The following is a 25,816-nucleotide window of genomic DNA, read 5'->3' on the forward strand; positions in this document are numbered from 1 at the left end:
CTCGGAATTTAATGCGAGCGTCACCAGAAGGGGGTCTTTCTTCGTGGTTACTAGACCAAGGCCAAAAGCTAGAAATCAAACCTTGGTCTTGGCGCCGTGATTTCTTGGCCTCATGCCAGCCAGTCGGGACTTGCCTGAGTCCGGAGGGGCCTCACCAATTTCTACCTGGGCTGGGATCACTTCCAGAAAGGCTTCCTAGGAAGCCCTGTCAAATCCGGGGGCTTTGAATCTACCTAGACACAGAATGATAATGGGGAAGTGGGGTGTCTAAGCGACCTTAGATGCCAGGATTCCCGTGGACTGCAGCCCACCAGGCTCCTCTGTCCGTGGAGTTCTCCAGGCAAGCATACCGGAGTGGGGTTTGCCATTTCCTTCTCCAGGGAAGGACAGCCAAAGTTGAGGGTAATTTCTGGAGGCTTCTGGTTTGTTTCAGGGAAGAGGAAGGAGGCTGGGGTACAGTCTGAAGGGTCAGCGTTTGTCCTGTTTCCTGCCTTCCTGAGTCATGTTCAGTGTCTGCCCGTAGGCTATGGAGGAAGAGGGAGCCGAGTCTAAGTTCCTTCCTGTGTCACTGAGTTGTAGTACCCTGAGGCAAGGGGTGGGGGGAACACAGGCTTCTACCCTGCATCACCAGCCCCTCCCCAGCACCCCCCAGCCGAGTCCATGAATTTCACTCGATGCCAGGCCTGGCCGTGCTTTCAGGAGAGCTGGGTGTAGTTCTTTCACAAACCAGGGGCCCTTAAATTTTTTAACCCGTAAAATGAATAGGCCAAACTCAGGTCTCCTGGGTGCTTTCAAGCATCATCCATCCACGGTTATCTCAGACGTGGTGATGGTCCTCTGGACTTGGTGCTCATGAAGACAGCCCTCTCCTCTGGGCACAAGATTCTGCTACACATATTCCTTTCTCCTCCAAATCTATCCTCCTCAGTTTTCTTTCACAGACTATTCCTTCCATCTCAAGTACCGTCTGATCCAGTCATGGAAAAATCCCCCAGCATCCAGATGCCCACTTAGAAAAGCCCTACAGGGCAGAAAGCAGAATCCAGTTTGCTTTTCCTAAAGCCAACAGTCTTGGCAAGGTGTTCGTTACTTACAGTTTGTTATATCTTTTAAAAGAGAACCTCAGATGGGAGAACTCATGGGAAACTCAGCCATCCCATGCTTCACCTGAAACCCTGCCCGGGGACCAGTCCCCTTAGCTCAAGGTGAACTTCAGCCCCGCGCGTCCTAGAAGCTCCATAGTTCAGGGACACCTAGCCCGCAGACACGTGACCGTCACCTGCAGGGTTCCTTCAGGTCTCAGAGCTCCTACATCTGCCGACCACAAGTTTCTGTGCCCCCAACCATGGGATGGGCTTGCAAATCCATTGACTCGACCTACACTGGGAAACCTGTCTCACTGGGCAATGCTCTGACTTTCTTTTCATCCCTGGGGTTTCCTGTGTGTTCGAATGATCTAGGAATGCTATGTACAGAACACCGCCAGACACTATGCCCAGATCTACGCCGCGGAAGCACAGCCTCTGGAAGGCTTCGGGGAAGTGCCCGAGTAAGTGTTTCCCCCTTGGGTTGGCCCAGCTCTGACTTGGGGATGTGGGCGGGCTGGAGGGATGAGAGGCTGGAAAGAAACAGGGCACATTTCAGTGGGTCTGTAAGCTCCAAGAGGGCACACGTGGCTGCCACCCTGTTCTTCACGGGGTCCCCAGAGGCTTATAGAAAAATACTCGACAGATACTAAAGTGTATGGATATGCAGAATAATTCAATAAACGCATATACCATGTTAAATGGAAAATTATCTACTCATGGATACTATGTTGTCTAAGCCATAGACAGAACAGATCATCATGAAAAACTTAGTCCTGTGATACAACAAATAAAGATGGTGGTGCGTCAGGGAAAAGCAAATTGGATAATTGGGAACATAGGAGTATAGTCCCTGCTTCATGGAGCACTTACAAAGGTGTAGTGTTTCCCCACTGAGGTCAGTTACACTGACAAAGTCTCTCTTGGCCCACGTGCATGTGGAGCGTCTGGAGCTCGTGTATCTGGCTGAAACCACAGGTGGGGTGAGAAGGGGCTGTGCCAGTGCCCGTTGGAAACTGCAGACGGAGCAGGCGTTCACACATCAGTGCAAACGGGGAAGAGGGGGAAGCAGGAAGGGCCTGATTCTTGTCTGAGTCATCTCCGTGAACTCACAACACAGAAGAGAAAGTCCCTTCCTGAGCTGGGTGTGGGGCACACCACATACAAAGTCTCACACTTGCTGCTCTTTAAGGCATGCCTGTGTACAAGTCACTTCCATTGTGTCCAGACCCTTTGAGACCCCGTGGACGGCAGCCTTCGGGCTCCTCTGTCCATGGGATTCTCCAGGCAGGAACACTGGAGTGGGCTGCCATGCCCCCCTCCAGGGGATCTTCCTGACCCAGGGATTGATTACGTCTCCTGCACTGGTGGGTTCTTTACCAGTAGCGCCACCTGGGAAGCAATTCTCACCAACTTCAAGAAAAATGAACATACTGCAAAGAAAATCACTTTCAACTGCTTTTCTGTTAAGTGCACTGAGCTAGTCTGGACTGGGCTTTCCGCAGCGCTCACCCCGTTCTTCTCCAGCCCCCTCCTCCTGCGCTGTTCTCTTTAGTTTCTGGTTGAGGAGGAAGAATCCACCCAGTAATCCGTCCCCCAGGCGCGGCACCGGAGTGCCCTCCTGCAGGGACACACCCAAGCTTTGTGCGAATTGACTCATGCAGGACTTGGGGGCTTTTCTAAGGAAAAGAACACAATTATGAATATCAGGATGCGTCCAGGGACTTGAAAAGGGTGTGAAGGACTCAGGCTTAATCAGCTTCCAGCAAATCTTCCACCGCTCTGGAAATGGCTGTGCATGTTTTGGAATCCAAATACCTTTCCTTATTGTGGGAGAGTTTGACCTCATTCATGGACAAGGGCAGGATATGGAGCCAGTAGTTCAGTTGCTCAGTCATGTCCGACTCTTTGTGACCCCATGGACTGCAGCACGCCAGGCCTCCCTGTCCATCACCAACTCCCAGAGCTTACTCAAACTCATGTCCATTGAGTCAGTGATGCCACCCAACCATCTCATCCTCTGTCATCCCCTTCTCCTCCTGCTTTCAATCTTTCCCAGCATCAGGGTCTTTTCAAATGAGTCGGTTCTTCGCATCAGGTGGCCAGAGAGTTGGAATTTCAGCTTCAGCATCAGTCTCTCCCCAGGCACGTGATTGGTACTCAGCATCCATGTTGGAAGGTTTGCCCACTTGGTGTCTCAGAGGACCGTGTCCTGGTCTAGATTCTGCTCCTGAGAGGTGCTCTGCTCTCGTCTGAAATTGGGCGGGGAGGGGGAGGTGTGCTGCTCGTGTTTTTGTTTTTTAAGGAAATACTCATAAATGGCAGAAGAGCGTAAAAATGCACCCTGCCAAAGACTGAGTTGCCTGCAGAAGGTTTTCTTTGAAATGTGACGCTGTGTATCTTAGAAACTCACTGAGCGCTGTACCCTTCTTCCCACTTTGCCTACCATGTTTTCTCTACAATCTTTGACTCGAGGTGACACCCGGGTGTAGCCTCCAGCTGGACTCCGGGAGCGGGCGGGTCGTGGGTGGAGCCCATGTGTCCTTGGTGCTCTGGGAGATCCTCCCAGCTCTGTGCTCATCGCTGGGGGAGCAGCCCCCCGCCCCTCACCCCAGCAGCCCCGTGTGAGTGCAGACCTGCCCAGGGGCCCCTTCCTGCTAAGAGGCAGACCTGAGTCTCACGTCACTGGGGGAGGACCTGCCCCAGGCCCCCAGAGGAGGGGATGATGGTGGTGCCTGGGATGGCATCTCTGGGGTAGGAGGAGGCCGCCCTGCGCCTCCCCCCCCAACCACGTGACTCTTCCTGAGCTTGGGTTTGGTCATGGAGTGGCACAGGATTGTTCTGCATGCTTACCTGTAGAGATTCTGGCTGAAAACCCGGGTCACTTCCGAGGCCTTCACCATAGGGCTCAAGTGTGGTTTTACTGACACAGCTGACCCCAGCCTCCCCGCCCGGTCAATATCATTGCTGAAGGGGCCCGTCACACCATCACTTTTTTTGTCACTTAGACCCTTCCAGAAGCCGCCTTGCTGAGCCTTTAAAAACAGCTTGGTAGTTGTTAGGTATAAGTCCCTAATGCAGGTTCCTGTTTGTTTACCCATTTGACAATCTGTACTAAACATATTTTTTATGTTAACAAACATAAAAAATTAGCATCTTACCTCTTCCTCAGGGTGGATATCATAATTTCTGCTTTTAAGCCCTCGGAAACGACTGTTGTGGTCAGACTTTAACAAGATGACCTCTCCTTTGAGTCAGATCGCATCCTATATCAGTCATGACTAGGAGGGCTGCTCCAGGTCTCTGATGAGAAGCAGCCAGAGATGTTGCTAAACATCCTGTAATGCACAGGACAATCGCCGCCCAAGAATTACCTGGCCCCAGATGTCCGTGTCAAGGCTCAAACTTTGTCCTGTATACATATTCTTTTTTCCCAAACACTGAGCGTTTATGATGAGCCAGGCTTTGTTCCAAGCTAGGTGATGGGCGCTTAAAGGATATAAAGAAAATGAAGTAGTTTCTTGCCCCTCACAGCCAGCAGGAGTGTGAAGCAGGTAGGACAAAACCCAGTGCGGTGGCGTTGGGTGCAAGGAGTTATGGGGACACGGAGGAGGAGGGGGAGGGGGTCTGGAAAGGCTTCCAAGAGGAGGGTGTTGAAGAATGAGTAGGAGTCTTCCAGATGAAGAGCAAGGGTGGAGACTCGCAAGCAAAAGGGGCAGCATGTCCAAAGAGGGAGATGAAGAGCCGTGAAAGGAGGTTTCCAAGGAGACGGGAAAGGTTCAGCAGATCTAGCGTGCTGGGAGGTGGGAAAAAAGGGGCGCAGGGTAAGAGGCGGGAAGCTAGGGGGTCAGAATGCAAAGGACTTTAAATGCTCAGCTGATGAGCTGGAAGTGTGTTCTCTTGGCTTCGGGGGCGAGGAGGAGGCGGGGGATGACCAGGAGCTTTGAGCAGGGGAGACTTGAGCCGCAGAGCAGACACGTCATTGCTGTTTAACAGATTTTATCTTCAGAACCGTTTTAGGTTCACAGCAAAATTGAATGGAGGGGACAGATTTTCCACACCCCCCACCGGGGCGGACCGTCTGTCACAATGAACCTCCCCTGACAGAACACTACCAGAGGCCCACAGCGTACATTAGGGTTGTGCATTCTGTGGGTTTGGGCAAATGTCCAGTGATACGGTGCAGTATCATACAGAGTAGTTTCATTGCCCTGAAGGTTCTCTGTGTGGATGCGGCTCTTGCAGAATCTGCCTGGGGGCAATGGACATCCAGGGACAAGGCCCAGAGACCAGTCTGCATAGAGGGAGAGGAGCCTGACGTGAACTTATTGTGGCTCAGCTGGTAAAGCATCCACCTGCCATGCAGGAGACCTAGGTTCGGTCCCTGGGTTGGGAAGATCCCCTGGAGAAGGGAACGGCTACCCACTCCAGTGTTCTGGACTGGAGAATTCCACGGACTACATAGTCCATGGGGTTGCAAAGAGTCGGACACGACTGACTTTCACTTTCACGTAGACTGGGCGGAGGAAGCGAACACTTGAAGACAGTGAAGGCGGGGGAAGACTCGTGTAGGTGTACGGCAGGTGGATCACTACACAAGCTATTCAGTTGGTTTTTTGTTGAGAAAGAATGCAAAGGCAGAGTTGCCAATGGACTCGACAGATGTTGGAGTTGAGGCAGTTAAGTAGTTCAGCCTTTGCCGTGTTAAATTCCTGACGCCTCCTTGTCGATGGAGAGTTAGTCGGCTGGAGACGTCAGAATTTCAGGGGAAAGGTCTGGGCTGCTGATATAAGTGTGGAAGCTGTCAACACGTAAACTGGACTTAAAGCAAGGGAATTTAAAACTAGGGAATTGAGTGCAGAGCGAGGTAGAACTGTCCCAGGATGTGCCAGGGCATAAAGGAGGGGGAGAAAGGAGGAACCAGCAAAGCAGACAGACAGGAAGTAGCCAGGGTTGCAGAAAGGAAACCAAAAGGAAGTGAGTTTCTGGGAGGGCGCGGGAAACAAGAGACAAGTGAGATCAACTCTTCAGTGCCCTGGGGAGCAAGTCGGATGAGGGCTGAGAAGGGGACCGTTGGGCTCGGCAACGTGGTGCCCCTGACTGAGGTTTTAGGCAGAAAGACCGCTTTGGGTTCAGGGGAGACTGGGGAGGGGGAAAGGTTGGAGACAGCAAGTCCACGGTGGATTTGGGTTTTGATGGGAATGGCGAGTCGGGGTGGGAGCGGGCTGCGAGTCCGCAGGCTGTGGAGTCATCACAGCCGGTCCACCGGGAACGAGTCTGCAGGGGAGACGGTGATGGAGGAGAGAGTGGGCCCCACCGCCGGAGTGTCCTCAAGCCTCGGAGAGGGGCCGGGAGCCAGGGCGCTGGTGGGGCGAGGGCTCGGGTCACGGCCAGAAGGGCTGGTCCGTGAGAGCGGGAGGGCGGCGGGCGCGCGTGGTGGGGCAGCTTTTAGAAGCTCTCATCGGTTCCGTTTTCCCAGTCCAACCAGAAAGCCGGGTGCTCAGCGGAGAGGGAGGCTGTGGGTTCTCCAGGACCGTGTGACGGTGGGCGGGGCAGGGTCTGACCGCCGCCCCCCAACCGCTGCTGCGGGGCCTCCCTGCCCCGTCCCGTCCACCCTCACACATGCCACGAGGGGTGCAGAGCGGCCCCTGTCACATGCAAGTTTGATCTCCTCCTCCAAGACCCCCCAACGTTTCTCACCCCACTCAGTACGAAGGGCGGAGTCTCCCAAGTGGCCCAGGCCCCCCAGTCCCTCCCGGCCTTGCTCGGTGACCACCACCCTCCAGACACGCCGCCCCTCAGTCTGAACCCACCCCGCCAGGCCCCTGCCCAGAACCTCTCCATTTGCCTTCCTTCCACTTGGAATGTTCCTTCCGTAGACATCCTCATGGCTCCCTCCACAAGCCCCATCTCCTACAGGCCTCTCTGCTCAAATGTTCTTTATTTCTGAGGCATCTCCGACCTCCCTGAATAAAATCACAGCCCACTTGGGCTGCCTCTCTCCTCACCGCTGCTGTTTCCTCATATAGCATAGAGCGCCCTACACCTGTTTACTGCCTGGCTCCTGCATTTAAGTGTAAGATCCTTGAGAGCAGAGCTTCTGTCGTCTGTAGTGTTTCCCAGAACGACATCTGGGGGGAGGCTGACACACAGAAGCCCCTGGGTGGATATTTGCTGACCGAATAAAAGGAAGGATGGACAGACGGGTGGATACATGCTGGCTGGGCGGATGTCTAGTCACCTGACCAGCGGGTCACTGATGGACTCTAACAATGGCTATGAAAAGGCATTCATTTCTGCAGGAGCAATTAAACTCCCTCTGGAGGAAGAGTGTCCCATCAACTCTAGGAACAAATAAAAGGAACACACCCTTTTTTTTTTAAACCATTAAATAATCACTGGCGGATATTTAGTCTACATCTGATGGAACCCAGGGGTTTATCCTGTAGCCCGCTGCTCCTCCGGGTCGGGTAGAATGTCCCCACGTGAGAACACAATGCCTTCCCATGTTCTCTTTCCTTCCAGGATCATTCCTATTTTCCTTATCCATCGACCTGAGAATAACATCCCGTACGCAACCGTGGAGGAAGAGCTGATTGGAGAATTTGTGAAGTATTCCATCAGGGATGGGAAGGAGATAAACTTCTTGAGAAGAGAGTCGGAGGCTGGGCAGAAGTGTTGCACTTTCCAGCACTGGGTCTACCAGAAAACAAGTGGCTGCCTACTGGTCACAGACATGCAGGGTGAGCAGAGCAGCTTGGCCCGGGTTCCAGGGATGCTCTGGGTCTGGAACGTTCCCAGGGGCGGAGGGGAAGCAGGAGGGAGCGATCTCCTAGGTGGAGACTGTCAGCATCTTCGCCAGCAGAAAGTATTACTAATGTGTCGTGAGAAGCAGTGACAAAGGAGCCTAAAATGACCAACCCAAAAGAGTAACAAAGTATACTTCAATAATTCATTCCAATTATAATCATTCATAACGCCTTCCCATTACAAGAGGTAACTGAAAGTTGGTGCTCAGTATCCTCAATAGGCACAAAATCAGGAATGCATGTATATATGAAAATCCACTCATACCAAAAGATTAATTAAAATGTAAGAATTCATTCATAATAAGTGAAAGGGTCTTTCACGGGTCCTTGAGATTTCAAGCTTACTTGGTGAATTTATAGCACGTTTTCCACTTATACCCACGTCTTGAGGAATGCACTTGGTGTATGAAGTGGGGATGGTCATTAGATTTCTCACAGAGACGGCCCTGAGACAAGATGCAGTTTGGGGTTTCCCCAAGACCACCAGCCTGCAGTTCATTAATTTTCTGGGAGGACTCATGGAACTCAGAAAAGCCATTATGTTTGTGATTACGGTTTATTACAGTGAAAGAATACAGACTCAAACCAGTGAAGGGGTGAAGCGCTTGGGGAGGGTCCAGGGGAGACCAGGTGGGAATTTCCAGGTGTCCCCTCCTGGCGGAACCGGGGTCAGCTCTGCTTCCTGGGAGAGAGCAGTATGCGTGGAGCACTGCCAACCAGAAATGCTCACCTGAGATTTTTCAGGGACCCATCACTGCTTGCCCGTGGGATGGCCTCAGTCTCTAGCCTCTTTGGAACTTAAAAAAAAAAAAATTGTTTGATTGCACCAGGTTTTGGTTATGCCGTGTGGGATCTAGTTCCCTGATGAGGGATTGAACCCAGTCCCTGCCTGCACTGAGATCATGGAGCCTTAGCTACTGGACCACCCACCAGGGAAGTCCCCTCTCTGACTTACCAGAGCCTAGCAGTTACCTCCAAAATGTTGGGTAGAAACAAATCCTTTATTTAGGCCAAGTTCATATTCTGTCGCACACAAATGTTTGAGTGTGAATATTTGGGAGGGGACCCCAGGAAATGCTGGTAGGAGATTGAGGAAGTGTGGCTGGGGAAGGGAAAGAAAGTTGATAGGGCGCCTGATAGCCAGTCACCACTGTGAATTCCTGAAGCTGATGCCCGGTGGGGAAAGTCTGGGAGGCTGAGCAGGACAAGCTTCTCAGCAAAGATCACACTCGAGGAGCAGGGGTGTTTATACACCAACTCCCCTTAGTAACCAGCAGAAGGCTGCTGCAAGTCAGGGCATGAACTCCCCTGGATTTGCCACCTGCACGTGGCCAGCCCTGCTGAGCGAAGCGAGGGCATGTGACTTGGGAAAGGCTCTCAGGCCAAGAGAGGCTGATGGAGGCATCTGGGGGTACAAACATATGCACGCACGTGGGGAGGGCGATGGGCTGGGGCCCCAGCAGCTTCGACCATGGGACCCCCCCTTCTCCTTTCCAGATAACAATGCTTTAGGAAAAACCTGACCTATAACTGGGTACCTGCTAGTGTCAGACTCTGTCACACACAAGGACTCCAAGCTCTGGAGCCTGGCGGTGAGGAGAGCCCCCTATGGGTTCTGCTTCCGGCACCCCCACGTCCCAGCCTTGGGCGGGCCGCTCACCTTTGTGCCTCAGTCTTTTCCACAGGGGGTGGCTGTGAGGATTACATGAGATAGGAAGACATTTAGCATAGCACTGACACGGTGTTCCCTATTTTTGAAAACTTCTGAAATAACCATAGGGATGAGAATTTGCAGAAGTGTGCAGAGGGGTCTCCAGATATCCTTCACCCGGCTTCAGCTAATAACACCTTGCATAGCTATAACATTGTCAAAACCAGGAGTTTGACATCAGCACAATATAAGAAGTCTACAGACCTAACTTGGATTTCACCAGTTTTTCTCTGCTTTCATTTTCCCCTGTTTTTCTTTCATCTTAATAGCCCTGCCAAAGAGACATTATGATCCCCATTTTACAGATGGAAAAACAGAGGCTGGGAGTTAAGGATCTAATCTTGGCTGTCAATCGGCTGCAAAGAAGGGTCCAAGCCTCCAACACACTTTCTTTTTTATTTTGACTGCCACACATCCCTGTTTAGTTTTTAAATCAAAGTAATCGCTTTATAATGTTAGTTTCTGCTGTACAACATGAATCCACTATAAGTATACATGTGTCTCCTTCCCACCCCTCTCAGTCATCACAGAGGACAAGGCTGAGTTTCCTGTGTTACAGAGCGGCTTCCCACTAACTGTCTTACACGTGATAGTGTATTTATGTCAATGCTACTCTTTCAACTTGTCCCACTGTCTCCTCCCCCCACAGCAACACTCTATTTCTGAATCCCAAGCTCTCTCCACTAAAACTCAAATTTACAAATTTGCAAGGTCTCCCAATGTCGAAGGCTGCCGTGAGGGGCTCCTCTGAGGCCAGCCGCACAGTGCAGTATTCATAGACTTGCAGGGGAGGCTGACCTGCAAGCTGAAGACAGTCCTAACCACGCACTCATGAAGAGATGCTGCCGCCATGTACACAAAACATGGTCTTCACAGACAGCTGTTTCACCCAGACTGTCTGTGCTACTCTTGAGACTTGCCCGTCTTTCTCCTTCCGAGTTAACTTTGTGTTAAATACGGTTGTTATACGGCAAAGCAACGCTAGGAGCCTGGTGCATGGCTAATTTTGCTTCCAGGCACAGGTAAACAGCTGTAGGGGAACTTACATCACCTTGTGGGGACATGTGTGGTTAAAGTGTTGGCACAGTGTCTCATTAGGGTGTGTGCTCTCTGCTCCTGGGGAAGATTTCCATTATCTTCATTGTGGCAGTAGGTTACACACCTATCCTCTAAGCGAGTCCCAAGTTTTATCGTTTTTGCTGAGACTCTGGAATTAGGATTTAAAAAATCCCAAACAAACCCAAGCTCTCAAATATCACTTTTTCTTATCTTCTCCCTGGTTGCCTTCATGTGTTGATGGGATTGTGACGAGTCCTGAGGTTTGTGGGGTGAAAGGTGAGCCTGCCATTTGGCCCCAAGGTCCGCACACACGGAGACCGCTGGGCTTCCTAAGAAGCTGTCAGCCCAATAACCCAAGAACTCAAATTCTGGGTTCTTGTGATACTGCCTTTTTCCTGCCTTCCATTGGAAACAACCTGTAGATGACTATTATCCCCAACACGCTTTAATAGCTGCACACTATAATCTAAATTATTGTCCTATAGAGACCCTTAATAACCTTGGTTGAATTGCTGGCAAATCATTAAGCCGAGAGAGAGAGGTTTCTTTTTGAAAATCTTACTCTGCTTTTCCAGCGTTGGTGACAGCTGGTAATTGTGAGACTCGAGGAAAAGCAATTCCCAAGCTCAAGGACCTTTTTTGCCAAATGACTTTAAAATTGGACTTCTGTGGCTTAGAGCTGTAATTTTTAAATACAACTTTTCTACACAACAAAATGTCCAGAGAGGGCTTTTGCAATTTAGTGTTTTTTCTTCCCAAGTACAGTTCCTATGACAAAAACCATGTGAAGCATTTCTACGTATGTTCTAGTTGTTAACAGTTTTGAAAGCACAAGGCGCAATAGTGGCCAACAGCGAAAGAGGCTTTTACGATGCTTACTGGCGCCCTCAAAGTGCTGTGTCTAACTCAGCTCCTGGGGGCCCTGCAGGAAAGTGGGGCTGTTTGCTTCTGTCTGTCCAACCAGCCTGAGCAGCCACATGGCCTGTGTCTTCACCGTGGCCCAGGCAGGTGTTGCTGGATCAGAGCTTTTGAACCCTTTAGCTGTTGCTTTTCTGAGCTTCAGAAAGCCATACTCCTAGGAATGGAGACCATGGAACTAGGTTGCCATCTGGCCTGACCCTCAGGGCCGGCTTTTGCCGGGAATATTGGTTTCTCTAGCCACAGCCCGGGCTGGCTTCTTGGTCGCCTCTCCCCTCAGCAAGCAGGTCACCTGGTGGCCACAGGGAATACAGTGACCACAGACTGACCTGGCGGGGACGAGAGTCGGGGGCCAGAGAAGAGAAGGCAAGACCCAGGTGGCATGGCACGATGGAGCCCACGTGTGCGTGCCAAGTCACTTCAATCGCGTCTGCGACCCTGTGGACTGCAGCCTCCAGGGTCCGTGGACCCCATGCCCTGCTGCAGAGTGCCGGCCATCAGGTGGCGTGGGCGAGATCACGGCAGAGATCCGTGGGGCTGGAGCTGCGCCCTCAGCCACCACCCTATAGAGGAGGGACAGGGCTGGTGTCTGGTCTGGCAAGGAGATTCTGGGAAGGCCACAGGTCACCCACACTCTGGGCATCGGAGAGGATTGGCTTCCAGACAAGATGATGCTTGAGAGAGAGGCATTTTCCCCCCGCTGGGGAAGGTGGAGGTCTTGCCCTTTTCCTCCTTGCAAGACAGCAGGACTTTCATTCTGTTTGAATCCCTGGTTCCTGAGCCATTGTCCCAGCTGCTCCTGCTGGGGGTTGGGGGAGAGGAAAAAGACTCCTGTGTGTCTAGGATTCTAACAAGGATGCCCAGAGCTCTTCACTGAACCAGGGTGGGATGCTCATAGAGCTGTGGAGTTGGTTTGCTAGCCAACCCCCCCACCCAACTTCCAATGTTTTAATGCAGCGGTCCCCGACCTTTATGGCACCAAACCAATTTCATGGAAGACAGCTTTTCCATGGACCAGGGGTTGCAGGGGTGGGGGGCGGTTTCAGGATGATTCAAGCGCATTATATTTATTATGCACTTTATTTCTGATCTAATGCCACCGCTGATCCAACAACACATACTGCTCCGTGGCCTGGAGGTTGGAGACCCCTGGTTTAATGGATAGAAGTTAGGATAAGCATCAAAGGGTTAGACCATGGTGACACATGTCTGTATCTCCAGCTCAGTGGCTAAAAAGTCTACACACAACTCAAGAGGTTGTCCCTGGATCTAAAGCCGGTCCAGATAAACCTTCGGTCCTGAATCGGACACTGCCTTTATGCAGATGGGAAGGTGTGGGTCCAGAGCCTGGCCTTGAACTGAATAGATGCCGGTCTTGAACCCTCTCCCTGTTGAACTTGGCCGGCCCAGGCCACGCCCACCCTACTTCCTGTTAGACAAGGGCTGCCACTCCAGTGAAGAGCAGGGAATAGACCTAAGCCCACAGCAGAGCGTCTCTGGGGAGAGACCTCCGGGGCCAGGGCCGGGCCCCCTCCTCCAGCAGAGGGGGTGGGCCAGGCAGGCAGAGGACAGCGTCCCTGGGCGCGTGCTTCGGCTGGCTGTCCTCGAAGCCCAGCTTCCCTCTGTGGCCCCGTAGGCCGGAGGCACGTCTGGGATGCTGTCTGCTGAGGGACACAAGGGAAGCGTTTCTGCAGGCGGGGACAAGACGGGGCTGGAATTGCCCCTCCCACGAATGAGTGGTCCCTCTCTTCCAAGGAGCCCCAGGTAATACGTGCCCTTTGCTCTCTCCCCCTGTAGGTGTAGGAATGAAGTTAACCGATGTTGGCATAGCAACAGAGGCTAAAGGGTAAGTAGAAAAAGATCTAATGCCTGTCGCTCACCTCTGGGTTTCCAAACACCTTCCGGCAGAGGTGATTTTCTGTCCTAACCATGGATGACAGATGTTCGTGGGATGAATTCAGTTCACTTCTCTCACTTACCTAAAATATTTATGGACTTGGTTCTCCCAAGAAGACACACATGGTTTCCTGACTTTGAAACAAAGTAAGAACCCTGAACATATTTCAAAATTAATGATCCGCAGGAGTGCCATGGGTGGGGGGGGGGGAAATGCCAGCGTTATTGGGAATTTTTTTTCACTAGGAATATTACATTTTTCTACACTTAATATTTTGACTATTAGCTTCTTTAAAAATTTGTGCAATTGAGTGCAGTGGATTCGATTTGTATGTTTTTAATGTATTTTCCCTGCTTATGTGCTATGTCACTTCAGTCGTGTCTGACTCTTTGCAAACCTATGGACCAAAGTCCGCTGGGCTCCTCTGTCCATGGGATTCTCCAGGCAAGAATACTGGAGTGGGTTGCCACACCCTCCTCCAGAGGATCTTCCAGACCCAGGGATCGAACCCACGTCTCTTATGTCTGCTGCATTGGCGGGTGGGTTCCTTACCACCGGCGCCACCTGGGAAGCTTGTATTTTCCCCTGTAGTCTTCACCAAATATCTAGCAGTATTTTAGGTGGCTCCCGAACTCCCACGGTGGTGGTTGATTGAAGGGCAGGTGACTGTGGAAGGCTCTGATGACTCTGGTTGTCATCAGCAGTGTTGATCTCCCAACTTCGGGTATCGCTTTGCTCGCTATGGGGTAAGCAGTGCCCAGGTGGCTCTAAGATCATGTTTCTCTGGGGTATCTCTTGAAAAAACGGTCTCGTTTCTCTGCTTTGCTTGACCTCCAGTGAGGAGAAATAGAGCTCTGGGCTGGAACTGCCGGGCTTTCTCCCACTGCTGATGTCCCCGTGGACTAGGGCTGTTTGTAAGGAGGGGGAAACGGGGTGGGAGCAAGTGAGTTTTAGGAGGGATGGCTTGCGTTTTACAATGGAGGCTCTATTATGGTTCAGGCATGATGAAGCCGACAGGTCAGGAGACAATCGCCATTGAAAAGAGCTTGTTACTCAGCTCCCAAGAGGAAGGGGCTCACCAGACCAGGTCAGGGAGGCCGCAGGGTCAGTCAGGAGGCAGGAGGAGGGGAGGGAGAAGCCTGGATGAGAGCTTGGAATTGAGTCGTCTGTAAATTTCCGGGAGGCTCCGGGGTGCTGGGCTGGGTGTTACTGTCTGGGGCCTGCCCTGTGGTGACTGGGGCAGGTGGCCTGGAGTGTGAGACCCGGGAGGGGATGGTGGGAGTGGGCTGCAGGCTGGTTGGTTGGTTGGCCTGTGTGAGGCGTTCTAGAAGGCCGGTCGTTGTCTCTAGGAATTGACTGACCCTGGCAGGGGGAGCCGCCACAGGGCCTGCAAAGCTGCAGATCTCAAAGCGTCAGAAGTACAGACGATAAAATAGCATGATTGACATAGCTCACTCTCCTACAGCTGGGAGCAGCGTCTTTACTTGAGCTTTCTGGTAATTTCAGACCATTAGCAGGCCTCTAACAGTACAATTTTCAATCAGTATATGAAGGATGGAGAGAAGAAGGGATTTGAGAAAAGTAGAAAGGGGAACACTCTTCTAACCTCCAGATCAACAAGTCTGATGCATGAAGTTCTCGACAACTACACAGAGGCTTTCAATTTGGTTTTAGAACAAAAATGCAGCTTGACTGTGTTCCTGCTCAGGATAGTAGCACTTTGCGGTAGGGCGATCCTCCGTGCTGCACCCCCACTGCTAACCGGAGCTCTCTATGAGTCAGGGACGTGGGTCCTGGCCATGGGCTTGTCAGGAGCGTACGTCGTGGGGGTGGGTATGATGTAGTAGTGAGGGCAGGGATTTTTTTTTTTTAAAAGACTTGGGTTCAGATCTTGGTCCTGCCACCTACTTCTGATTCTCCTATTGGTAACCTTGCTTCTTGGTGTCAGAGACGTTTGGCCCAAGTGGTGAAAGGGATGACAGTGCATCCTGGTTTGCCCAGGACAGTATCATTTCATGCCTGCCATCCTAGCATCCGGTCTAGGTATTTGTCCTGAGCAAGTTTCCCTACTTAGAAAATGTATGGTGCCCCTATTTACAAAGAGATTTTCCTGGGCCTCAGAAGAATTTCCCAAGTTAGAGCTTTCCTTCACAGGCATCACGTCCTTTGTAGGATATGGCAGATCCAGGCATCACGCAGACCTGCTTTGAATGCCGAGTTCTTGTCTCACCAGCTCTGTGGATGTGAGGCCTGACGTTCTCAAAGCCACCGATGCACAGAATGGGGACCCAGGGTGGTCCCGGGGATCCCCCAGCTCATCTGCCTCCTGTCCCTGAGGCTCAGTATGTGCTTGATAAACACTGGTTTCCTTCCCCAGCTCATGCCCCAGCCTGACATCAGCATAGGCAAATTCCGTACCAGTATTTGGAACCACTTTCCACCAAAACAAAGCAGAAAGCTGCCCAAGAAGTTTCAAAAACTCAGACAAGCATAAGAGTGATGATTTAAGACATCTTTTAAAAAACATCTTAACAGCTTCCAGGAACCTGGACCATATTTTTTTTTCTTGTAATTTATAAAAGAAATCCAATCCCTTTGGTTTTCTTCTCAGCTTTAATGTGACTTGTCTGGCCTGGGACAGCTGCCCAGCACCCATTAGAACCGAGAGCTGGAGCCCAGCGCAAAAATGTTGTCTCTTAAGTGTTACTTATTGCCTCCTCCCTGAAGAGGGGGTGGGAGAGAAGGGAATTCTGAAACGTCTGAGAAAATTTAGATATTAGGGATATTAAATCATCTTGTCCTTGTGTCTTTAAAACGTTTTATTTAAACTTTTGCAGTCATTTTTTTTTTCTTTAAAGAAATGTTTCTTAGGTCAGCTTGAAAAACTAACAAGAGGAATCTTCTCTGAGCAGAGTACAAGGCGTGGGGTTTGGGAGGTCTCTTTGTGGAGGTCCCTGGGGGCTGTGTCCATCCCGTCGTCTTTCTTCCCAAGGACAGAGCATGAGGTGCAGGGGAAGGGGGCCGTCTGATCACAGGCCTCAAGGGGTCCCCGGGGCCAGGAGGCGAGATTCCGCTGAAGGAACTCGAGGGAAAGTCAGAGCTGCAGACGGGAGCCCGGGCAGTCAACGTGAGAGAGATTCGGGGAAGGGTTTCAAGCACAAAGGCAGCTGTCTAAGCTGCCGGGTGGGACACAATCTCAAACGGGGGAGAGAAAGGCTGGGGAGCCTGGCAGGTGTTGGAGGCTCCAGAGAGCAGAACGTGGCCAGGCACCTTCTCTTTATTCTTAGCAAGCCGCCAGGGCAGGCTTCCTGCATCCGTGCGGGAGACGGCGCGTTCACCTGCTCTCCTGCAGCCTGAGCACGGGCGCCCCCATCCTGAGAAGCAGCGCTCCGTGTGGGCATCACCACTCACATTCTTTTCATCACGTTGAGAAGAGCACCAGACATGGGCAGGAGAAACAGTGACGAGGCAAATCTGACTTTAATGATGATCAATAATAACTTTAAACCAGAAATGTAAAACATCTCCCAAATTTAGGCTCCACACTTTTTTGTCTGGTGGTCAGGATCTTTCGCAGAAAGAGGAACTACTAGCTTATTAAAAGAGATTCCCTATGTCTCAACCTGAATCATATATTTGGCTGTAGACACCTCAGTAAATGAGACCTGGCTTATTTTCTTGTTTAGTGAAGCCAGGAGGTGTGAAACTATTTTAAGATCATTTATAATATTATAAAAGAAAACAGGGGACATCATGACTTATTCTAATGCAACTTTACCTGGTGGTATGATCCTTAACACTGAAACATGAAATATTCTCCTGGAATACTTAATACCCACACTCCTTCAGCAATGTTGAGTTCCAAAACTTCATGTTACACTGTGTGGCAAGTTGATTGTTTCAACATCTAATAATCTATCTTCTGGGCAGACCAAAGATACTAACCCCAGTGTTGAACATATTTCTGATTTGAAAATTGCTCAGACATTTAGAGTTCTCTGAAGGGCGAGAAGGAAAAATGCCTAATTCTGTAATATAAGATTCGGAAATTTTAACCTAATCAAAATCGGTGTAAACCAACACCTGTTGCGGACAGAGCCACACCTGTCTCAGTGGGTCCTGCAAACGCACACCCGGCCCGCCCAGTTTCTGGGGAGAAGGCAATATTGCAGTCCAGCCAGCAGAGGGCGGCAGAGCCAACGCTTTTGTCTCCTGTAATCTCTGCCCCAAAGCGCGCTTCATGTTGGTGAAAGACAAAGAAAAGTACCCTGGACAGATTTCTTCCGAGGCAGTGAGCCTTGAACCAAACTAGGGTCGCTATGAATAGGCACAGAGGACCCCCTCTCTGTGGCCACCAGGCCGTCAGCCAGTGTCGGGCCTGCAGGATCGCAGCGAGTCCCCGACCCAGGAGCCAGGGCTGGGCAGGATCACGAATGGCTCGTTCTTGCAGAGGGGCGGCTGTAGGGGGGTAAGGTCCCTGTGTAACGGCGGATACATGGCCAGGGCAGTTCCCTTAGGGAACCAGGATCTCCTGGCATCAGTGTGACGCCCCCGTGAGCCGTGAAGCCCTAAAAATCAGCACAGCCTCCCACACTGGGTCAGCTGAGTTGCAGGAAAAGACACCTGCCCTCCAGCCAAGAGCAGCCCCCGGGGAGTCACTGCGGGGGACGCCACCTGGGTGCTTAACCCGGACTCAGTCTGAGCTACCGCAGGGCCTGGGGAGGAAGGGTCGGAACGAACTTGTGGATGGAAGGAGATGGGCTCTAACACTCGAGAAGGATGCTTAGAACAGGCTTGAGGGTGTGGTCACGTGGGTATGGGGCCCTATGCTGCGTGTGTGTGTGTGGTGACTCTGGGCAGACTCTCCAGTGCAACGCGTGAGTCTGCCAGGAGCGGAGGAACGAGGGGCTCAGATCAGACTCTGCTGACGTCCCCGGGGCTCTGCACGGCAGGCCACGTCGCTGTAGATCCCGGTGTTCTAGCTGACTCCCCAGCGCCCGGCTTCAGAGGGCCAGCCTCCCAGGCCTAAGGGGCCTGATGAAGGCACTTTCACATGCCCTGGATACCAGACACCTGCCGTCCTGTCCTGCCACCATGGTCTCCGTCTCTGGAAAGCCAGCCTGAATCCCGTTTCAGATCCGATCAACCCATTATGTAGCAGAGCTCGGTGGCCAGCGGCCGACCTATTTGGCCAGTCTGCTGTCAAGGTGGTCTGGAGGCCCGACCTCCGATAGGTCTGGAGCACCTAATTTTTTTTTGCCAGTGTCAGTACTAGCGGTGCTCCTAGTGTGCGTGCGTTTAGAGTCTCCTGGGCTGAGAAGTCAGCCAGGAGGACCCAGCCTCCATCCAGAGCAGGAGTAAGGTTGGCAGTCCAGCAGCCTCCACCCAAAACCTTGTAAAGGAGCAGGGAGGGACCGGAGTTGGAGCAGAGGGCTCCTCCCGCCCCCCCCCCCCCCCCCCCCCAAGCTGTTCTCACTAGTTACCCCGCTGCCCGTTCCCCGGCTCAGGACCCGGGAGCACAGCCAGGCTCCTAGTCATTTCCAGATGCAGAGACAAGTCTGCACGGAAAGATCTGGGGAGACTGGATCACCCCCGCAGATCGCAGATCGGCGGGTAAACGCTGGGGGGTGGGGGGTGGGGGGTGGCGAATGAACAAGGAGGAGGTGATGGCTAAGAGAGCTGGAGTACAGAGCGCCTGGGCCGATAGGGCGGGGTAAAGACCAGCACTGTCTCCTGGAAGGTCTAAGCAAAATGCAGCGGGGGCTCCTGGTTTCGGCGGTCGAGGAGGGAGCTGCAGCTGGAAAGAGGCGTGGGGTGTGCGTGGGTCTGAAGGCTGCGGGGAAGGCGCCTGGGGGGCGCCAAAGGAGGGCCAGCGGAGGACGTGCGGAGGAGATGCCACTCCCCAGGGCTCCAGGCCTGCCCCAGGATGGCCCCAGCCGGCCCGCCCTGAACGCGCGGCCCCCACCCTAGAGGTCGGAGCCGGGCGCCTGTGGCTCCGGAGGTTGGCGGGGCGGGTACCAAGGCTCTCGCCTTCTCTGCCGGGACAGCCCTGGAGTTCACGGCCCCTCCGCGTTTGCAGGTACAATGAGGGCGGGGCTTTGGGAGTCAAGCTCGGGGTACCCTCAGGCCGCCTGTCCCATGGCGTCTCGTCCCCGGTACGGTCCCCTCCTTGGCTCTCCTGGAGCCCGGCTTCGTGGGGACGGGACTCACGGCCTCACGAGCGGACCCAGAGTAGATGGCTGCCCCCCCGCCCCACGCTCTGCTGGCTCATCCCCAGCGCTCCCATCACAGACGCCCCCCTGGCCTGGGGTCCCTTTGAATGAAGCCCGTCCGCACGGGCACCTCGTGAGCGCGGCTGCTCGCCGCCCCCGCCAGCAGCAGAGAACCGGACAGTGGGCGGCTGTCGCCCGCGTTCCCCTCTGCGCGTTCCGCTTTCCCCCGGCCGGAGTCGGGTGTCAGGGAAGACAGTGCGGGCCTGCTTTCCACGGAGGCGGCATGGCCTTGCTTTAGCGGCGGCCTGAGGGAGGCTGCGGCGGCGCCAGAAGGGCTGCGAGTGGGTGGCCCCGGAGGGAAGCAGCCCGCCTGTGTGGCCGTGAGCTCAGGGAGGCCTCGGGCCGCCAGAAGCAGGAACGACCCCGGGGGCTCTGAGAGGCGGGAAGAGGGGGCGGGACGAGGTGTGTGCGCGGGCGGGGCTGAGGTCCGGAGGGAGTGCCACTCCTGGGAGACGGGTCCGGCTTTGTTACACATGTGTGTGCTGTCGTCACAGTCGTGTCCGACTCTGCGACCCCGTGGGCTGCAGCCCACCAGGCTCCTCTGTCCGTGGGATTCTCCAGGCAAGAATACTGGAGCGGGTTGCCATTTCCTCCTCCAAAGGATCTTCCCAACCCAGGGGTCGGACCCAGGTCTAGTGCATCGCAGGCAGATTCTTTACCGAATGAGCCCCCCATCCGCACCCTCAAAGAACCCAGGGCTTGTGTGGCAGCATTTGTCACAGCGGTCATGTGAAAACAGGATCGCCGTTGGCAAAGAATTTGGGGAAACCCCGACTTGGATAAATGTAGGTAGTTTCCTTAGTGAGACTTCACAGGGTCTTTAAAGAGCCGGTGTGTAGTTGGAGTGCCCAAGGAGGCAAGGGGAGAGATTATATGGCATTTTTCATAATATTTACACCAGATTTTTTTGTTTTAAAGCATCTTGTGACACTCTTGCAGCATACTTTGGGAAGCACTGACTACTCACAGGATGAACAACATAGGGTGGCTTATGACCTTCCACAAGTGGCCTCTGGCCTCGAATCTCCCCAGGATGCCTGCTTTTGCTCAGAACATTCTCTGAACTCTTACCCATCCCCTTGCCAAATAAAGCCAGAACTTTTATTCCTCCATGAGACAGCCTTAGAACCCACCAGGCAGTGGGGGGGGGGAAATCATATCCTTGCCTTACACAGCCCTTTATCACAGCATAATATTTTTTATTTGTTCATATTTCTCTTTCCTATGAAAAATAGCCAGCTTTCTGGAAAAGAGCCACAAACCTTTATTTAATCCTGTTTAACTCCCTGCAGTGTCTGCCATGCAGATGCTGTCCAGTGAAGACCCAAAGGAACGCACGTGAAGACATGGAGGGTGTTGATGGCCGCAGGCATCACTAGATGGTTCCCGCGGGCGTCCCCTAGTGTCCTTCCTTTTACACACGGGCGACAGTCTGTTCCTCCTGTTTGTACATCCAGCTCTGGTTTCATTTCACACACAGACCCTTCCCTGCCTCCAGCTAGCGGCTTATTTCAGTTCTTTCCCCACATCCTCATCCTGCGTGTCATGTCCTGCTGCTGCTGCTAAGTTGCTTCAGTCGTGTCCGACTCTGTGCGACCCATAGATGGCAGCCCTCCAGGCTCCTCCGTCCACAGGATTCTCCAGGCAAGAACACTGGAGTGGATTGCCTTTTCCTTCTCCAATGCATGCATGCATGCTCGGTCACTTCAGTCATGTTTGACTCTGTGCAACCCTATGGACAGCAGCCCACCAGGCTCCTCCGTCCACAGGATTCTCCAGGCAAGAACACTGGAGTGGGGTGCCATTCCCTTCTCCATCATGTCCTCCTAGCCATTCCTTATAAATTAAACCCTTCTTCAGAAAGGCTCTCAAACTAAAACCTCTGTTATAAATAGCTCTGGCTGGCCTCTACAGGGGTTACCAACCTGTGGGAATTCTCTGTAGGTTTTTCTTGTCTCGCCAAGTTGTCTTTAAATGAGTCCTTTATTAAACCCGACAAGAACCTTGATTTCTTCCCCGCAGCCAGGGGTGGCGGTTTCCGAAGCTTGGCTCCACCCCTCTGCCGTCTCCAGGTGTCTGGAGGCAGAAAGTTGCACAGAGAAGTCCTGCTAAGTCAAAGGAGAAGCCGGCTCTGCTGTTGACTTGGTATGAGTCTGGACGGCCGCGCCATCCATAATCAACATGAGAGGAGAGAGGAATTGTTTTTAAGCAGGAAGTCAGCCTAGCATGATTCCCACACATAGGAAGTGTTGAACTAATCTGTGTAACCCTCAACGAAATGTTAGCCAAGCAAATCCCACAACCCAGCAGGAGGATCAGGCACCATGATCAAGTTGGGGTCATTCCAGGATCACAAGCCTGGCTCAACGTATGCAAATGAGTCAGTGTCAGACAAAAGAAAGACACATGATCATAGATGCAGAAAAAGCGTTTGATAAAATTCAGTATCCGTCATGATTAAAAAGAAACTCTTGCCAAAGTGGGTATGCAGGGAATGTAGCTCAACTTGGTAAAAGCCATTCATGACAGACCCACAGCCAACATATTACTAAATGGTGAAATGTGGATTAAGTCTGTGTGGAGTAAAGGCAGGATATAGAAATAAATAGCTTCCTAGCTCCTCTGGAAGTGGATCATGACAGTGTGATTTTTATGAGGAAATGTCAGGAATGAAAGAGATCTGTGTTCCGATTTGAAGATGTTTCTGAAGTTAAGGATGATATGAGATCATTCACACTTTAGTTTATCTCCTTGCTCCTCCAGAGGGGACCCCGAACCAATGGCATCAAGGGGGGTTCAGAGCTAGTTATTAATAGAAACGTGGGATTTCGGACCCCACCCCAGACCTACTGAATCCAAACCAGCACGTGAACAAGGCCCTTGAGTGAACTGTATGCCCCACTTCCATCCAAGGAGCAAGATATTTAAGAAAAGACTCTATCAGATAATGTTTAGCAGAATAAATTAATTGCTCCATGCCTGGAGATCATGAGAGAAGATGGATGAGCTAAAGTGACGGACTAGAAAATTATACTGATTTGAGGATAAGGATAAAAAAGATTCAGTTAATAAAATTCAATAGGACTAAGGTGTCTAGAAGTAGAAATGTGTGAGAGAGTTCTCAAATGCAAGGTTATTTTTTTTCCTTTGTGTTAGATTCCTTGGGCTTCCATAATGAGTCAACCACAAACCAGGGAGCTTAAAACAATAGAAATGCGTCCTTTCCCGGCCCTGAAGGCTGAAAGTTGGGGCATGGGCAGCGCTGGTTTCTCCTGGAGCCCTGAGGGAGAATGTCCCCTCTCTCCTTCATCCGGAGTCATTGCCAGCCTCGGCATTCCTTGACTTGTAGGTGTGTGGCCCTCACCTCTGCCTGCCGTGCTGCTCTCCCAGTGTCTGTATCTTCTCAATAGACACCAGGAATATTGGATCAAGGTCCCGCTCTTCCCCGGAAGGACCTGATCTTGATGGCATCTGCCATGCCACTATTTCTGAATAAAGCTCTATTCTGAAGCTCTAGGAAGGACATGACCTTAGGGGGATACTATTTACCCCACTACATCCATCCAACAAGAACAGCAGTGGCGAGGGTCTGCAGCGGGGACCTGATGAGGGAGGCGGCGTGATGAGAGAGGTGTGGTCCCCCCAGTCCCCCCCACGTTTGGCACACGTGACGTGCAAGGTGGACCACAAGCAGGAGAGCCTGTGCTTCCCACTTCTCGGGTGTGCAAGTGCTTGGTATGATTGACCTCGTGTCCTTTGAAAAACCCTGGTTCACCAGTCTAAAAACACAAAGAATATGGCCCTATTTTTCCCCTAAGCCACTAAGTCTTTTTTCTTTTTTTAATTTTGCTTATTTTTCTCCTAAGCAACTATGTCTGAGAGAATAGGAGGTCAAATAGAAGCCCAGCATCCCTGGCTGAGATAGAGACCAAATTGTGAAAGGAGACAGGCTTTTAATCCTGCAGATGCTAGGCAGCAAAAATAGATAAACTGAGATGGTAGGGGTGGGACATCCTATACTACCCAGGAGGCCCAGGTGAGGGTCCAAAATTAGATGGAGAGAGAATGGGAAGTTTAGCAATGGGATCTGGAGAACACCCTGAGCTTCGATGAGTTAGGTCTAAGGTTGGGGCCAGCATCCATTCATCCGTCCCCTGGAACTTTATTGGAAAGCCTCCCCTGGACAGGTATTCTGACCATAAAGTAGCATCCTGGGAGAGATCAGTCTGTAGACAGAAAGGGGTACCTGAATTCTGAGACCTGGTTGTACTTCTCACAGAGATAGAAGGAAGGTTTGGAGAGATGTCTTCTCAGGGTGTCCGAGGGCCAGGGAGGCTTCACAGAAGTACAGTCAAGCTGGGGCTTGAAGGGAGCCGGGGGCTGAGTAAGGGGCTCCTTAACTGAGCAAAGCTGACTTCACTCAAGCCCTGCCTGCACATGGCCTTCTGCAAGTAAAATCGGCCCCAGTCTCTGCTGCCTACTCTGACTGTCCCCGAGGACTCTAAAGAAGGTTAGAGATTCCTGGGAGGATAGCTGGGCTTGCAGGGGCTACTCAAGAAGGCCGACCGAGCCAGGGTGACCAGAATTCCCACTCCTTTGTTCGGACTCAGCCATTTCCCATTTCAGAGGTGGGACCGTTAGATTGCTATAAGGGCTTGCTTGTTTTGCAGCATCACAGACTCGGCTGCCAGGTTGGGCTTAAGCGACTAGTGAATTTTCTGGGAGGTCACAGTATGAACTAGTGATTCTTCTCTGCAGAGAGTAGGTATTGTCAGTGTTTTCAAGCAAGCCTCAAGACCGCCTTAGACAGATGACTGTGACTGGTTTCTAACATGCTTAATGAGGGAAGCTGCCCTTGGCTTTAGATAATCCCGGTTTGTCTGGGAAGCTCAGTTTATCAGCATGAGACAAGCATCCTATCTGACAGTCACAGGTCCAGGGGCCCTTGCATCCCTCCAGGGGATGGATGTTCAGGCACCATGGAAACTCAGGCCGGATGACATGGTTGGCAGTGGCATTTTTTTTTTTCCTACCCTGCTAGAGTCAGCACCTGTCTTGGGCTGACTTTTCTTTCAATGGAGGAGCTTGGCTTTTAAAAACTGAGTCATTTTTCACAAGAAAATAGACTATGGGCCCCCAGGGAGGCAGGGAAGAGCCGTTCCCCCCACAGGGAGGAAGAAGGGGCAGGCTGGATGGAACAACTCACTGATGCTTCGGCTTCAGAAATAAAAAGAAACCTTTCACGCCCTGAACAGTTTAAAACCCAGCTTGGATTTCCTGGGGAAGAACACGCCAGTCCTAGTCCATTCATTTCGGGTTTGTTGTCCTTTATGGTTTCTGCCCGCAAATGAAGGAGGCCCAGCTTCTTGAATTGTATTAGCTACAGACTCAGCATGAAGCCAGCCCTTGCAGACTTCCTTCTGCCGATGTGTTTAGCCCGATTAATCAAACTCGGCCAGAACTTGCTCACACCCAGCAGGACCAGTTCCCTAGGCAGGCAGCCTGTGCAGTCACGCAAGTCCCCACACTCAGAGGGGTGCTGAGCTTCGTTTAATGCACGTTCCGCTGTTGTCATCATGAAAGTCTTAATTACTGCCCAGGGAGCCCGTGTTCTCAGCTTGTGCTGGGCCCTGTGAATTGTCGATGGTCTCCTCTGCCACCCACGCCCCTGCCTCCCTCAGCAGATCTCAAACCCTTCCGTCTCGGCTCCAGCATCGCCTCCACACAAAGCCCCCACCAGCTGCACCAGTTAGAAAGCTGACAATTGTAACACAGCCTGGCCGACATAGATGGAATAGCATCCTCTATGTCATGCACTGCCCTGGGTGGCTTGTATGGATTTTCTCCTTTCATCCTCCTGTCAGCAGCCCTTCAGCCCTCTTTCTTGCTGGATTTTGGGGGGGCTGTGGTGGCCTGGGGAATTTTCCATCCAGGAGGATGCTCGCCTCCCACGACCAAGTTGTAAGAGCATAGTCTGACGATTTGAACATGAAATGTCCCAGCCAAGAGGAATAGCCCCGAGACCACTCCAGGCTGGAGGCTGGCATGGTCCCTCTGGGAGCCGC

At 52.1% G+C, this 25,816-nt stretch overlaps 1 protein-coding gene across 1 annotated transcript in view; it reads left to right on the forward strand.

The window, feature by feature from the left end:
* Window positions 1-25,816, forward strand: part of ALPK2 (alpha kinase 2) — a 132,912-nt gene that overhangs the window by 105,010 nt on the left and 2,086 nt on the right. Inside the window, exons 10-12 of the mRNA XM_020912818.2 lie at window positions 1,461-1,549; window positions 7,611-7,828; window positions 13,380-13,428. Of these exons, the coding sequence (XP_020768477.2) occupies window positions 1,461-1,549; window positions 7,611-7,828; window positions 13,380-13,428 (356 nt within the window). The remainder of the gene's footprint in view (window positions 1-1,460; window positions 1,550-7,610; window positions 7,829-13,379; window positions 13,429-25,816) is intronic.

Source organism: Odocoileus virginianus, chromosome 22, assembly GCF_023699985.2.
Source record: "Odocoileus virginianus isolate 20LAN1187 ecotype Illinois chromosome 22, Ovbor_1.2, whole genome shotgun sequence".
Lineage (NCBI taxonomy): Eukaryota > Metazoa > Chordata > Mammalia > Artiodactyla > Cervidae > Odocoileus > Odocoileus virginianus.